The 14,537-nt window shown below is 46.8% G+C and overlaps 1 protein-coding gene across 1 annotated transcript in view; it reads left to right on the top strand.

Moving 5' to 3' along the window:
- Positions 1–14,537, top strand: part of L3MBTL4 (L3MBTL histone methyl-lysine binding protein 4) — a 481,074-nt gene that overhangs the window by 456,547 nt on the left and 9,990 nt on the right. The window contains exon 17 of the mRNA XM_030810728.1: positions 9,587–9,756. Within this exon, the coding sequence (XP_030666588.1) occupies positions 9,587–9,756 (170 nt within the window). The remainder of the gene's footprint in view (positions 1–9,586; positions 9,757–14,537) is intronic.

Genomic DNA, 14,537 nt, shown 5'->3' with positions numbered 1-14,537 from the left:
TGGTTGTCAGCAAACAGCTATTGAGCACCTCTGTGTACCAGATGCTGTGCCAGGGGGTAGAGGTTACAAAAACAAAGAGAATATGGTGGCTGCCCTCCCAGAGGTAGATCATGCTTAGCTTAAGGCTGATAACCTATATTCGTTCCCCTACCCCTCCCATTGTGGGAGTTGAGAGAGCAGCACGCAGACCTGCTCAGGCTTTTGGACTGGTTGCACTGCACTCCACCGCAGGCCTGGGTGCCCATACAACTGAAGCCAGGGCTGACTTCCACATCCATTAGCTCCTCTCAACCAGTGCTACCATCTACTGTTGGAATTAAAGTACAATTAAACCATGTCCTCAGGCACTGTAATGTCTTATTTTGTGTCCTACTCACAGATGTATAAAGCAGTAGGGCCTTTCAGTTTTGTGCATGCCCAACCCAGCAGGGCTTGTTGCTCAGTATCTGCACGTGGAGAGCAGGGTAGGAAGTGACCAGGCAGGAGGATGCCTAAAAAGAAGAAACTTCAAAATAAGAGCCACTCCAGTCTCCTGGTCAGGTTGATGCTGGTGTCCATTAATTTATGGTGTCTTCTCTGCCAGTAAAGGTCTAAAAATACATGCTGGGTGATTGGGCTGTAGTATCAATCAAAATAAGTTAATTAATGATGTCTCAAGCTGTGTGAAGCAGATAATAAACTAAAAGGTTGCTCTCTAGCCATCAAAAAATAAGTTGCGTGGAGATCTTGTATTGGATGACTAACCTATCAAAAGTTACTACGGATTTTCCTGCATTTTTGTGAAGATGACACCAGGGATATCTGCTCCTTGAGTACGAAATTGAGGAGTGAGTGAGATTCATGTCACAAACAATTCCCAGCCTTTTCAGCAATGAGTATATTTGACAAGTAAGACACCACAGGATAAAAACTCACTGTTTTCACTGGTGCAGAATAAGTCAGCATTTGCCACTGCCTTATCTATCCCTGCAGTACAATTCCTCCGAAGGTGCCGTAGTCCCATTATGTGTTAAGCACCCCTGCTACACTGCACCATGTATCAGGTTTGCGCCCTGCCATGCAACTCTGGGGATGAATTGGAAATGGCTGCCCTTGACTTCTTACTCTGTTCATGGGGGGTTGAAAAAATAAATGGACAATTTCCATAAAGGGTAGCCAGTGGCAGGGTACCCAGGGGCACCCTTGGGGAGGCAGGACTTACCTCCTCCTGGGCTGAGGGATGCCACAGAGGGTGATGAGGCCTGAGGGTGGCAAGGAGTCTGTGCCCCAGCCCAAGTGCTCTGGACAGGGCCTGTGCACCTGGAACCCCAAGCCTCTGGGCCTAGAGAACCCTATCGAGGTCAGGAGATCGAGACCACAGTGAAACCCCATCTCTACTAAAAATACAAAAAAAAAAAAAAAAATTAGCCGGACGTGGTGGCGGGCGCCTGTAGTCCCAGCTACTCGGAGAGGCTGAGGCAGGAGAATGGCGTGAACCCGGGAGGCGGAGCTTGCAGTAAGCCGAGGTTGCGCCACTGCACTCCAGCCTGGGCGACAGAGGTTGGGGATCCCTTAAAAGAGTGCTTGTTGGAATAGTATCAACAGCAGGTACTCAAACCCTGCCCTCAGGAATGAAAGCTGGAGGCTGAGCTCCTTCCTAGAGTCGCGACTGCCTCCTGCTCTAGGAAGTGTCTTATCTGCCACTTCCCTGCATATTAAGTGACTTATTCCCTCAGGATTCTACTGTGTTTGCCAATCGGCCCCTTGCAAGAGCCTGTGTTGGGGCAGCAAGGCACAGGGAGCCTGATGCTCCAGGCCAGTCAGCCTGGGTGGGAGACGCACAGAGGACAGGGGAGGCCATGGCAGCCCCTTGGGGAGGGAGGGAGCAGACTCAGTTCCTGGATGGAACCAAGGAAGGAGACAGAGAAGTGCAGAGCTGAATGGAAGACTCTGGGGCCTAGCTTGGGTAGCCGCTGAGGAAACCATGAGGAGACGGAGGCCTGCCTGGAGGAACAGCCGCAGCTTGCAGGGAGGAGCTGGGCACCACAGGGCATGTGCCTGCCTGGGAGGAGGGGCCTCTCAGTCCTCAGAGATGCCACTGTGTGGAGCAGGCAGCGGGGCTGAGGCTGGCCTGAGTGCAGAGGGACCACTTCTCCCTGGATGAGGGAGCAGGACTGAGGTGGGAAGGTTACCCATTGAGAGCTGTTGTAAAGCCTGACAGCCAGAGCCCCAAGGATCTGGCCGTCCCCTGGAGGTTGGAGAGGAATGCCTGAAAGATGCCCTCAGGAGTCCAGAGACTCCTAAACTCGGTTCCCTCAGTCCGTCCTGCCAGGACACAAGCCCTGGTAAGGAAACAGCAGCTGGGTCGCCACACACTCCTTTAGCATTGAGTGATTTGCGGTTGGGCAGCGACACTTACAGAGAAAGTGGCTCTAACTCTGAACAGTTCCTAACCTAGTTTTGAAAGTTATTCTTTGCTTTTGTAGTAAATGAAAAATATCCCTGCCTTCTGGCCTGCGTGCGTTCATTCAGCCTTCATTCATCCACTCAGCAGTTACTTATTGAGCATCAGTTATAAGCCAGACAAACACATGGCTCAGGGTCTCAGGGCGAATGAACCATGGAACCAACACAAGCACCCAAGTCATCCCCCAGACAGACTCTTCCGCTCCTCTAGACTATCCATGACCTCCTGTCTTCATGCCTTCTGTTATTGGATTTCTGTGGCAGGGTGGAATCCAGGCTACTCAAGCCCTGTTATCATTACTCCACAAGAGTCATGTTAATTGGATCCAGCCACCCAGCCTCTTCCTGCACCCAGGGTGGGTCTGGAGAGAGGCCATGGGCTCAGCACTCTTCTGGACACACACTATCCCAGTAGAAGCAGAATGCTGGCCAATTAGGGAGTTTGAAAGTTTCTACTGGCCATATTTAACGTGATCGGAAGAAACAAGTAAAATTAGTTTTGACGACATATTCTATTTCACCCAGTAGATCCAAAACATCATTTCAGCATGTAAATCAAGATTCAAAAAATTAAGGAGATATTTTACATTCTGCTTTTTCTACTAAGTGATCAAAATCCAGGAGGTACTATAGCACATCTCAGTTTGCACGCTTCACATTTCAGGTGCTCTGTAGGGTGACTAATGGCTACTGTTATTGGATAGTATGCAGATGTGGGGCATCCAAGGCTCTTCATTCAACTTCTAACCCTCTCGATAGCCCACTAGGCAGTGGACAATCTCTGACTCTTGTGTGCCTCATCTCCCATATTTATATAAAATTGATTAAGAGACTGCTTGTGATGAGGGAAGACCAATAGTTAAAATTAGAGAACACTCTGCAGATATCCGTGTATGAATTCTAAATAATAAGGGTATGAGAAACAGAAGACAGTGCAGCAGACAGGCCATGCCCATGTCTGAGGAGCAATATGACTTGGCATCTAAGAAACAGCATGTGCTGAGTGCCTGCTGTCAGAGCAGCGTTCCTGAGGAGCTCCTGTTCCCATACAGAAATAGACAGTTGTCCTACACATCATGGTGAGGCCTCTCTTGTTCTGCTTTTTACTTTTGTTTTGTGGATAAAGAAATGGAAATGAAGAGGGACTGAGTAGACTCAGAAGCATCAAAATCAAGAGAAGAAGGTGCAGCTGAGAAATGATAGCTTCAAGCACGTTCAGTACGCAGGGCATGAGAACAGGTGATCGTGGGAAGAAAACAACGTTCCCAGCTGAAAAGCCATCTCTGAACATTTCCTTGCTTCTCCAGCAGAAGTCACTATGGAAGCACAGAGCCTGGGTGGAGTAACTTCTCAGTCAGTGCCAGATGAATTGATGGGACTTGGTCGGTGACTGTCACAGATTACACAGTGGGTGAGAGCAATCACATAAATGGATTTGGGGACCGACTGCATTTTTTTTATTTCCTCCTTTTTGCAGCAGAGAACACAGTAGAACTGCTACCCCTTCCATTGAAGAGAAGGTTACTTGTGAAATGGGTCTCCGTTTTTAGTGGGATTAAAAATAACTCAAGGCCCAGTCATGCAGACTGTGGTTTACCATTTATGACTCACTTGCTTCAGTTTTGTTTTGTGAGGCTTTTGTGAAGAAACAGCCATATTTTTAAAGAACATTTCCATAAAGGATTTTCCTTCTCATTTGTCAGGGTAGAGCAGAAGTGGGAAGGATGAGTGAGAGGGCAGAGAAGAAATCAGGGACCTACCTTTATGTTATTTTCAGACAAATTTAAATCCTTTAGTCTCTAAAAACTATTCTTCCTCTTCTTTTTTTTTTTTTTTAAAGCAATAGAGACAGGGTCTCTCTCTGTCACCCAAACTGGGATGCAGTGGTACAATCATAACTCATTGCAGCTTCGACCTCCTGAACTCAAGTGATCTTACTGCCTCAGCCTCCCAAGTAGCCAAGACTACAGGTGCATGTCACCATGCCCAGCTAATTTTTTCTTTTTTGTAGAGACAGGGTCTCACTGTGTTGTCAAGTCTGGTCTTGAACTCCTGGCCTCAAGCAATCCTCCTACCTTGGCCTCCCAAAGTGCTGAAATTACAAGTGTGAGCCACTGCACCTGGCTGGATACTTTTCTTTTTAATCTGTGGAATGGGAAGCAGATGGTGCTCTGCCTCATGTCACAAGTCTTTTGGGTCATTTCACTGGAAAGGCAGCCCTAGGTCACACACTGTCCACATCTGGCTGGTCTGGCTGTCTCAGGCACTCTGGAAAAATTGGCCTTCCCCTGGCTGTGGCATTCTGACTTTTAAAGGCAGATAGACTTACCAGTGGACTTGCATCTCATCAGGGAATCAACCGGATTCCAGTGTGTTGTTTATTGCCTCTGTAGGAAGGGCAAGCAATGACTTTTCTTTAGAGATGGGTTACTCCTCTCTGAGTGTTGCTAGACTCAAGATCCATGGCCAAGTCTTCCAGTGCTGTGGTCCAGGGCCTCTTGGGACCCTGCAGCTGGACACAGAGCTGAACATATCTGAACATATTGGCCTTGGAAACTTGAGGGTGCAGTATATCTCTAAGCACCATGAATGAAATCATTAAAGACTTCATCATATATTTTTTTAAAGGCCATAAAATCCAAAAGAAACACCCATAGCAAGAAAAATGGTAGCAAAACAATTCTTTCAACCAAATCCCCCAATGACAAACCACCAACATTGCAAGTTTTATGTATTCTGTTTTCTAGAAGGAAAAGGCATCCTACACGTAAGGACATCTTTATTTATTGTCACATTGGTGTTAGAGGCAAAGGCAGTATTACATACGCATTTCATTTTCTGGAGCGGAGAACATTTTGATTAATTAAAATGTTAAAACCTCCAGTAGGAGGGCTGCTTTTGCAGGCTGAATTTCCTTGGCTGACTTTTAGGGGAGCTGGATAGGAGTCATGATGGCAGTGAGGTCGTGCAACTGGGAAGCATCTCATGTCCCTCAGCTGTGTTAGGTGGAAACAGGGCTGTGATGCCAGCTCTGGTGGATGAAGTACACAAGTGACCCTTCTGCCCTGTCATTGTGGCAAACATCCTTATTAAACTGGAAGACTCCATTTACCCAAAGTGCCCAAGATAGAAGAATCTGATCCGTCTGATTTGACAAGAATGGTTTCTGGAAACAGTCTATGCCTTCATCATCAGCTTATGTTCTTTTAATTTATTAACAACTTTTTAGTGAGTTTCTGATGTGACATAAATCGTGCTGGGCTTTGTAAAACAGTTAAAATCAGTATATTTGCATATTACAAAAATTTATGCAAATTTTAAGTGGATATTTTCAAAAGTCTAATTTTATGCACAGAATTTAAAATAATGCAAATCACCCTAAATTTTAAAAGCCTGTCAACAGTCACATAATTTCTAAGCTGGCAGGCCAAGAGCATTTTAGCATCTGACATGGTTGCCACACATCGGTAACAGGCTGCCTGGGAAGCAGATGTCCACCCTGCAGTGGCAGATCTCACTTCCTTCCACTAGGACTTCTGCAAATGATTTCAGTGACCACTGCACTGTCATTCCAGGACCACTCAGGTGTGAAATCTGAACGCGGCCCTCAAGACCTTGAATCTCATTCTGGCTGTCACATTTTGTAAGTTTCAGGCACATCAGCCACCCTGGCTTTGGAAGTGGTGTATGTCCCCACATTCACTATCATTACAACTTAAAATACCTTTATAACTTGTAATTAACATAATAGCTGACATGTATTGAACACATTATGTACCAGGAGCTGTCCAAATCACAACTCAATGAGGTATAAGTTTTGCTCTTACTCCGTTCTATTCTATTCTATTTTTTGTCCCCCTCCTATTACCCCATTTTGGAGTTAGAAAACCTTGATATGTGGAAATTAAGTACCTAATCCCAGGTCACTCAGCTATTATGTAGGGAGATGACTAGGCCACAGAGCTCCTGAGGCAAGTATACGCAAGCATTTTTTCAGCTAGACCTGACTATCCGACCCCAAAATCATCAGCTGTAGAGGACATTAGACCTGCTAAAGGGTACAAAGAAGGCAAAACAGCCCCCTTGAAACACTCCCCAAATGCAAATTAGTCTTGCATTGTGTTAATTTAGAATCAGGCCGCTTCCCTTATCAATCCTGACCTCAAGAGGTTTGAAGATCGCAGTTAAAGTAGTACCTGCCACTGAGTGTTCCCAACACGCTGGGGACCTTGCTAAGCACCTTCTGCAACTTCTCCTTTTCCCTCACACCAGCCCTGCATGAAAGACACTGTCACCTCCAGGCATGTCTTAGAGACGACAGAATGGTTATTCCAGATTCCCTATCCAGGGACTCCCTCCTAGACCAACTCAAGTCTTTATGAGTTTTCAAAAGCTCAACTTTCGAACTTTCTGTCTCATGATGTACAATTGATATGGTAAAATTGATAATAGTAAAACATTATCTGTGTTCAGCATATAACAGATTCCGGAAAGCATTTCCCAGAACTTGAGGTTGCCGATTAACAGACACAAGCCCTTATGCCTAGTGAAAACTCTGAACCCCAGATAGGGGATCCACAGCTCAGCAAGTGCCTGCAGGTCTTTCCCCAGTGCCCATGCAGGACTCCCTTTGGCATGTAGAGCCTATTCCCCACAGCTTTCCTGCACTCCCAAATTCAGTTTTATTCAGGCTTCCCTTCAAATAGTTGGATTTAATAGGGACACAGGTAACTGTATTCAAAAGCCACAGATAATATAAAGCCAGCCTGAGTTCAAATGTACAGCATAAAGCTAGAACTCCATCTCTTTTGTTGTGACCTAAAGGCCATCTTGCTACTTGGACTAACTGAAGTCCGCATCTGTCATCTTCCAGAGCCCAGAACCAGCCCTGAGAGTGGCAAGCAGTGGACTGAGGAGCCTCTGGACTGTTCAGCCACACATTAGGTGTCTTTCCAGGAGTCTGCCCCAGCACCCAAAGCAGATAATTTGCTTCCAGAATTATGGTGTTGGAAATTTTCCTGCTGGGGAGCACACAGGTTTCTGGTTTTTGTGTGTCTTTTTTTCTTTTACATTTTTAATGACTTCAGCCTTCATTTGGGAATCACAGAAATCTAATCACCATCACTTGACATGTTTGTTCTTCCAATATGTAAGATTCATTCACTGTGTCTTTTCAGAGTCCTATATATTTTGGAAACTATGCATGATTAATTTACCCAGGGCATGAGTCTGAGATACATATATTTTGGGTTTAAGTCCACAATATTTCAGCAAAAACAACTGATTGAGTGATGTGGTTATTCTTTTCCAGAATAAAGCCCAGTTTTGGCCCAGGTCTTAATCCCTAAGAGTGCAGGGCTTTAACTCCTGGCTTCCCAGCAAAGCCCTTGATCATTTCTGTGTCACTGCAATTGCAGACTGACCCTGTGACGTTCCCACTCCGGGTTTCAAGGCCTTGTTTTGTACATGCCCCTTGTCCAGCCTGACAACTTCATTAAAAAACATTCATATTTGCCAACATGCTGCCTTTTCTAGGAAGATGTGAAGTTTCCTTTCAGAACCTGCAGGCTTACATACCGTTGGCTGAACTACACAGAAGAGATAACCTATTTACATACTAAAAAGGTCAGTGTTGGAGAATCAGCAGTTAGAGATGAATTTGCTGCTGCTTGCACCTGGAGCATAAGAATTGGGGAGAAGCTGGCAATTTTGCTGTCTCTTTATCTGTGTAGACAGCAAGCACTGTTAAATACGAGGATGTCTGTTCCAATCCACGAGAGTGGTATTGCACAGAGAAGCCCAGTGATGGACAAGCTGGCTCATAGTTTAGAACGTTTCTGATTACTAATGAGTATATGCGACTGTGACCACGCAGGTCAGCCTCACCTACTAAAAGCTGTAATTAATTTGAGGTGGAAATATTTGCATAATGGTTTTTCAGATTCTGTTAGTAAAACAAAAACCATCATAATAGACCTTGAATTATGTGGCCACTGCTTATTTAACCTTCTCTTTGCATTAGAAAAGGTAGACTTCTGGAGGTCTTAAAACATTTCCTTTTGTGGTCTTTTCAAAGTCTCTTCTAATATCAGCAGTTTTATTTTGCTAATGTGTGTTGAAAGTATCTTAAAAGATGTCATTAGAAAGGCATTGGTTTTCTCTGAAATCTCTGTAATATTTTTGCTCCTTATCCATTTGTAGATTTAAACTAAATAATTAGGGAATTGAGACCCATGCCTTTTCCTTAAATGTTGGGATGTAACATAAGAGTAAAGTCACTTTTGAAGACAGGAAACCAGCACAGAAGGCTGTTGATAAGTGTGGGGCTGAAGTGCATGGAGATCCCATTGAAGTCTCACTGCTTGGTTGCAGCAGCCAATCTTGTGCAAACGAACAGCCATTATCCTTCGTACCTTAAAACCATGGTATATTCAGAGCTGCTCAGAAAGGAGCACCTCCTCTAAGAGTGCCTGTGTTAGGGAGGTCATGTCTCAGTTTCTGCTGCTTTCCAAAGTCCCTGGCTGCCACAGGATGTCACCCCAGGTGAGGTCATGGTGCATTGCTGGGGATCTGCAGCAGCAGCAGCTGATATCACCCAGCTTCTCATGGGGACCCTTGCTACATATCATGTTCAGTATCACTCAGGGGATTTATGAAGCCAGATGTGGACTGAGGCTCATTCTGTCTTTAGAGACTCATGAGGCCGTTTCCAGGAAGAAATTATTCTTTGTGTACATACACATCCCAGATGGTTTGGTGTGCCAATCTGCTTAGTAGTCAAATTCTGCATGGTTCTTTGATTCCTCTGACTCCTGATTTAAGGAGAGAGAAGCCAGTGGCAGTGACAAGCGAGCCCTTCATTGGCCATCAAACAGCATCTCCTAGAGATTATTTGAATGTGGCTGGCAAACAGCCACAGTCTTCTGGGCATGGGTAACATCTGTCTTCTATGACCACTGTTCAAAAACAGACTGGTGGCATAGGGTATGCTTGGGGGTGATGCTGTATGATCAGAAGACGCGGGTTCTGGTGGTGTCTGCACTTTCCCTCCCCTGACTTGGGCCCTCTGGACTGCGGGGCTGACGCAGCAGTGCTTGCTTGCTGGGAGCCTGAGCCTCACCCCACCCCACCTCTCTTACAGAATACTCGGCGGAGGAGGCGCAGCAGGTGCTTCACCAGTCAGTGTTCATGTCCACGGTGTCAGCCCACCCTTTTCGGGACATTCCCCTCGGCAGGGAGCAACACTGCAAGCTGCTTCCAGGTGTGGCTGACATCCGGGCCAGCCAAGTGGCACGATGGACTGTGGATGAGGTGAGCGGAGCTGCTGGGGGCCAAGGCTGGGGTGTGCCTGCTGCTGAGAAATAGGCAGAAGGTGCCCACTGACCATTCTTTGATGTCTGGGAGAGCGCCCTTTTTCTCTTAGGCATCACATCCGCCATGTAAACTTTAAAACCCAAATTAGAGGGAGAAGCCAGACATGATTTTGAGGAGATGAGGAAAGCCCGCCACTTGCCCAGACGGTTTTGTACCTCCTCTCTGCAGCTTTATTCCAGTGCCCCCCAAGGCCCAGAGCTATCTGCTGGGGCTAATTCAAGCAGAGGGGCTTAAGCCTCCAATTCCATAGCACAGATTTAATTTGGGCAAGCACAAACATGCAAGCATCTGAGGCTTGCATCCCAGCCATGCGTGCTCTGGGAAAGGTGCCCAGCCCAGGACATCCTGCACCTCAAGGATCCATTTGCCAGTTGCCCTGTGGTCTTGTGAGATCCAGGCACACTCATGGCAGAGCAGGGCCCTGCTGCAGGTTTGCTCATCTAAAGCTACAAGATGAGCAGGCCCACCTTCGCTTCATTTATAAAGAATATTTGGTCACAACATTGTGTGAGAAGCTGCACAGAGGGGACAAGTTAAATCAGATTTCAATATAAACGTGCCTTACGATATTGGTTATTTTACATTTTATTTTATTTTATTTTATTTTATTTTGAGACAGGGTCTTGCTCTGTTACTCAGGCTGGAGTGTAGTGGCATGATCACAGCTCACTGCAGCATTGAACTCCTGGACTCAAGCCATCCTCCCACCTCAACATCCTGAGTAGGAGGGACTATAGGCATGTGTCACCACACCTAGCTAATTTTTTTTAATTTTGTGGATACGAGGTCTCATTATGTTGCCCATGCTAGTCTCGAACTCCTGGCCTCAAGCAATTCTCCCACCTCAGCCTCCCAAAGCACTGGGATAACGTGCAGGAGCCACCTTTCCTGGCTTCAATATTGGTTATTAATAAGGATCAGTTAAGCCCCATTGCTTTACAATAATGCTGTAGAAATGCTTCATATTTAAAGTGGTATTATTTAAGGAATGTACCACTTACCTGTAATTCCTTTTGATAAAGATGCTGTTTTTACTAGTCAGGCCTTAGAGAAAATTTTTTTTTTTTTTTGAGACGGAATCTCGTTCTGTCGCCCAGGCTGGAGTGCAGTGGCGCAATCTCGGCTCACTGCAAGCTCCGGCTCCCGGGTTCACGCCATTCTTCTGCCTCAGCCTCTCCGAATAGCTGGGACTACAGGCGCCTGCCACCACGCCCGGCTAATTTTTTTGTATTTTTAGTAGAGACGGGGTTTCACCGTGGTCTCGATCTCCTGAGCTCGTGATCTGCCCACCTCAGCCTCCCAAAGTGCTGGGATTACAAGCGTGAGCCACCGCGCCCATCCGAGAAAATGTTTTTTAAATGAAGGAAAACCCTGGGTCACTCTGAGGGCGAGATTAGAGCTACAGCTGCAGTTAAATTAGTCACACAATGTTCCTGGAGCACTTACTTCAGTCAACTTAATCTTGGTTTAAGTCCGCCTTCCCTGCCTTGGGCCAAGGAACAGGCAGGCCAAAGCCCACCCAGAAATTGGTGACACTGAGAGTGTCTCCTCTGCACTCTTTCTCGCCGGGCTCATGGCCGCTGGCATCACGGCCCCAGTTCCACTCCCACCTGCGTGTGCAGAGCGACAGAGTCCAGATCGTGAGGAATGTGGTGGAGAAGGCAGAATTCTGGGCATGTCTCTGCCCAGCTTACAACAATCCCTGGCTCCCCCTGGCACCCTTCACACGCCGTGAAGTCCTCCCTTCCTCCCTTCCCTGTCCTGCCATTCTTGCCCTCCCCTCCTGCCCCAGGGAGTCCTACTGCCCGGCCTGTTCTCATACTCACACAGTCCCGCCTCCTCCCACTCTGCCCGCTGCCAGCAGCAGCCTGGGGCTCCATGCTCACTTCCACCTCCTGTGGATCCTCGGTCTGAGCCAGAGGTCACTTCTGGCAGGGCACTCGCACTCTGGCCTGACCTCGCAGTCACTTGGCATGACATCTTGAGAACCCCTCACTACACTCGGCACTTAGTAGACACCCAGTAAATGTGTGTTGAATAAATGTTGAATGACAAGGAAATCAACTGTGAACTGAATTTTGAAACAGAAGTGGAATGTATCTAATCAGAAACAAGGAAGAGAAGACATTTCAGTTGACGGGGAAACAGGAGGTTGCATGGAAGTGAGTTTCACACTTAGTGATGGCAGATGTGCACCATGCCCTGTGCAGGCATTAATCATGATAAACCAGCTATATGAATATAATGACAGTAAGGCAGATACTCACTTTCCCATTTTACTCATGGGGAAGTTGAGATACCCAGAGACGAAGTGACTTGCCTCAGGCCACACAGTCAGAACCAGGCCATGAGCTGACTTCCTGCCCACCGTGCTCATTGTGGCCCGGGGCACAGAGGAAAGTGACCCAGGATCGGGAGATGGGCCTGGTGTGAAAGACCTCAGAGGCCGGGCAGAGAGTGTGCACAGCCCACAGTCTGCTGGACAGAGCTGTTCTCGGTTCTTATGCGGAAAGTCACTTTGTGAAGATGGTGTTTCAGGAAGATGAGAATTGCACAGATCTGTAGAGAATAAGGTGAGAAGGGGCGGAGGAGAAGGAGACACCAGGGAAGTGGAACCATCAGAGCCTAGGCGGGGTGCTGCCAAGAAAAGAACTCAGATTCAATAGACATTTCAAAGGCACAGGCAGTAGCACAGGGAGGTAGATTAGACATAGAAGAAGAAAAAGTGAGATGGGCCAAATGCGATTCCATTTGTAGTCTCGGAGCTAAACGGTTTAGTACTTAATTAGGGAAATAATATATGAGGGCTGAAAGACCCAAAGAGTTCATCTGAAAGAATGGGGAAAGAGTGGTGCCATTAGAAGTGAAATTTGGGGCAGAGTCCAGTTTGGGGCCAGGAGGATAACATGGTGACTTCATTATTGGACATGTGACTCACGGTTAGCAGTCCCTGTGACTCACAGTAGTGGATATAGAGATGTCCCAGTGGACATAAACTCAAGATGGGTGCCCTTAAAGGCTGCAGGCAGAGGGTACCAAGGCGCATTTCCCAAGGGTGTGAGTGTCCAGAGATAGGGTGAGGACAGGTCGGCAGGGCCCCAGTTAGAAAGAGGAAAGAGGGGCTGCAACGGGGCACTGATTTCCAGGGAGTCCCTGGAAGCCGGGTGTCAGGGGAAGGTGAAGCCAGAGCATGTGGTGCAGCAGGACAGGTTTTAAGGCTGGGTTCGTGGAGTTGTGCCTCAGGGAATTTGGAAAAATTGTGAACAGTATATGCATTTTTAATGGATAAGGACCAGAGCTTTTATTAACTTCTCAGGGGTGCCATTATGCAATAAGAATAGACACCACTGTTAGGGACATTAGCAGTGACTAGGAAATGGGAGCTATGATTGGACAGATTTCAAGTGTGGCACTTAACAGAAGCAAAATCACGAGATTGGGAGGTGATTCAAGGGAAGTAGCTGGTCTAGGTGAAAGTGTCATTAGGACAGAGAAGATCTCAGAAGGAAGACCAGAGAAAGAGAAGCTGTTAGGAAAATGAGAGCCCCGGTCTTTAGTTCTCTGTTGTGGGTACAGGTGGAATCTCAGCCCTTGCTGCTGGGAGAGGCCTTAGAGCCCTTCTAGATATAAAATATGATCCATGGGAAAGTCTAAGTGCCTCGCATACAATGCTCCTGCACCTGTTGCTTCCATAACCCTGACTTCTGTCAGGGAGGCACTCCAGGGAAAACCATTTTCATTATTCCCTAATGTTGAGCATATCTTAGTCTTGCTCTCTCCCCAACTAGATGCCCTGAGGGCAAGGACAGCATCCTGAATTTCTTTCCACGTCCTCACACACTACAGCACATTTCCCAGTACCAACAAAGGTCCTCAGGAATAATCTCTGAAGGGTTGAAAATGGGGGCTTTGTGATTGCTGTATTTGTATCTGAAAATAAGGGAGCCACTTAGGGGCCCCCAGCGAGTACCTACCCACAGCAGAGTGTGGGGCTGCTTAGAGAAGCCACAATAAAAATGACGAGCAGGGCAGCAATGATGTGAAAGGAAGTTCAGGGCTGAGCTGGACTGGTGGGGGCTCAGGGGTGCTTTTGCACTTTGTCAGCACTGGGCATTTCGGAGAGGAGCCTCCAGAGCCAGGGATGGGGCGTGTTGGAATGAACTGGGCTTCCTTCGGGAAGACTTAAAACAGGGTGTCTGCAGCAGAAGGTGAAGTGAAAGCACAGCCTCTTTATCTGCCTTCCTGGCCTGGGAGGAAGACCTCTGCTGTGCTTATGCCTCCTGTGAAGAGAGGCTAGCACAGGGCCTTCGTAACACTCCACAGAGCTGTGAGCTGCCTCTTAACTCCTTTGTTACTATGACTGTCTCTCTTAGAGCAGTGTTTTTCAAAGTGCAGGTAGGCTTTGAAGTCAACTTAGTGGTTATAAAATGAAAGACCAGATGAGATGAGAGCGCATCATGGGTTATAAGGATTGTTGCTTTGCTAAATCTTGGTGAGGGATGTGTGTGGGTGTGCACACGTGGTAAGCTATGGAGGTGTAAAATATGTGTCTTACTCTGGGTCATGAAAATATCTTGTACAGGAGTATAAGCTTTTATGAGTAGGAACTAATATAGTTTCATATATTTTTATATCTTTTAATCTTTTGCTATCTTATTGCAAAGCATCTTGCACAGAAGAGGTGTTTGACAAATGTTCGAGTGAGTAGATGAGTTCAT

This window comes from Nomascus leucogenys, chromosome 4, assembly GCF_006542625.1.
Source record: "Nomascus leucogenys isolate Asia chromosome 4, Asia_NLE_v1, whole genome shotgun sequence".
Taxonomy (NCBI): domain Eukaryota; kingdom Metazoa; phylum Chordata; class Mammalia; order Primates; family Hylobatidae; genus Nomascus; species Nomascus leucogenys.
The sequence above is the reverse complement of the archived record's forward strand: the minus strand, read 5'-3'. Positions and strand labels throughout refer to the sequence as shown.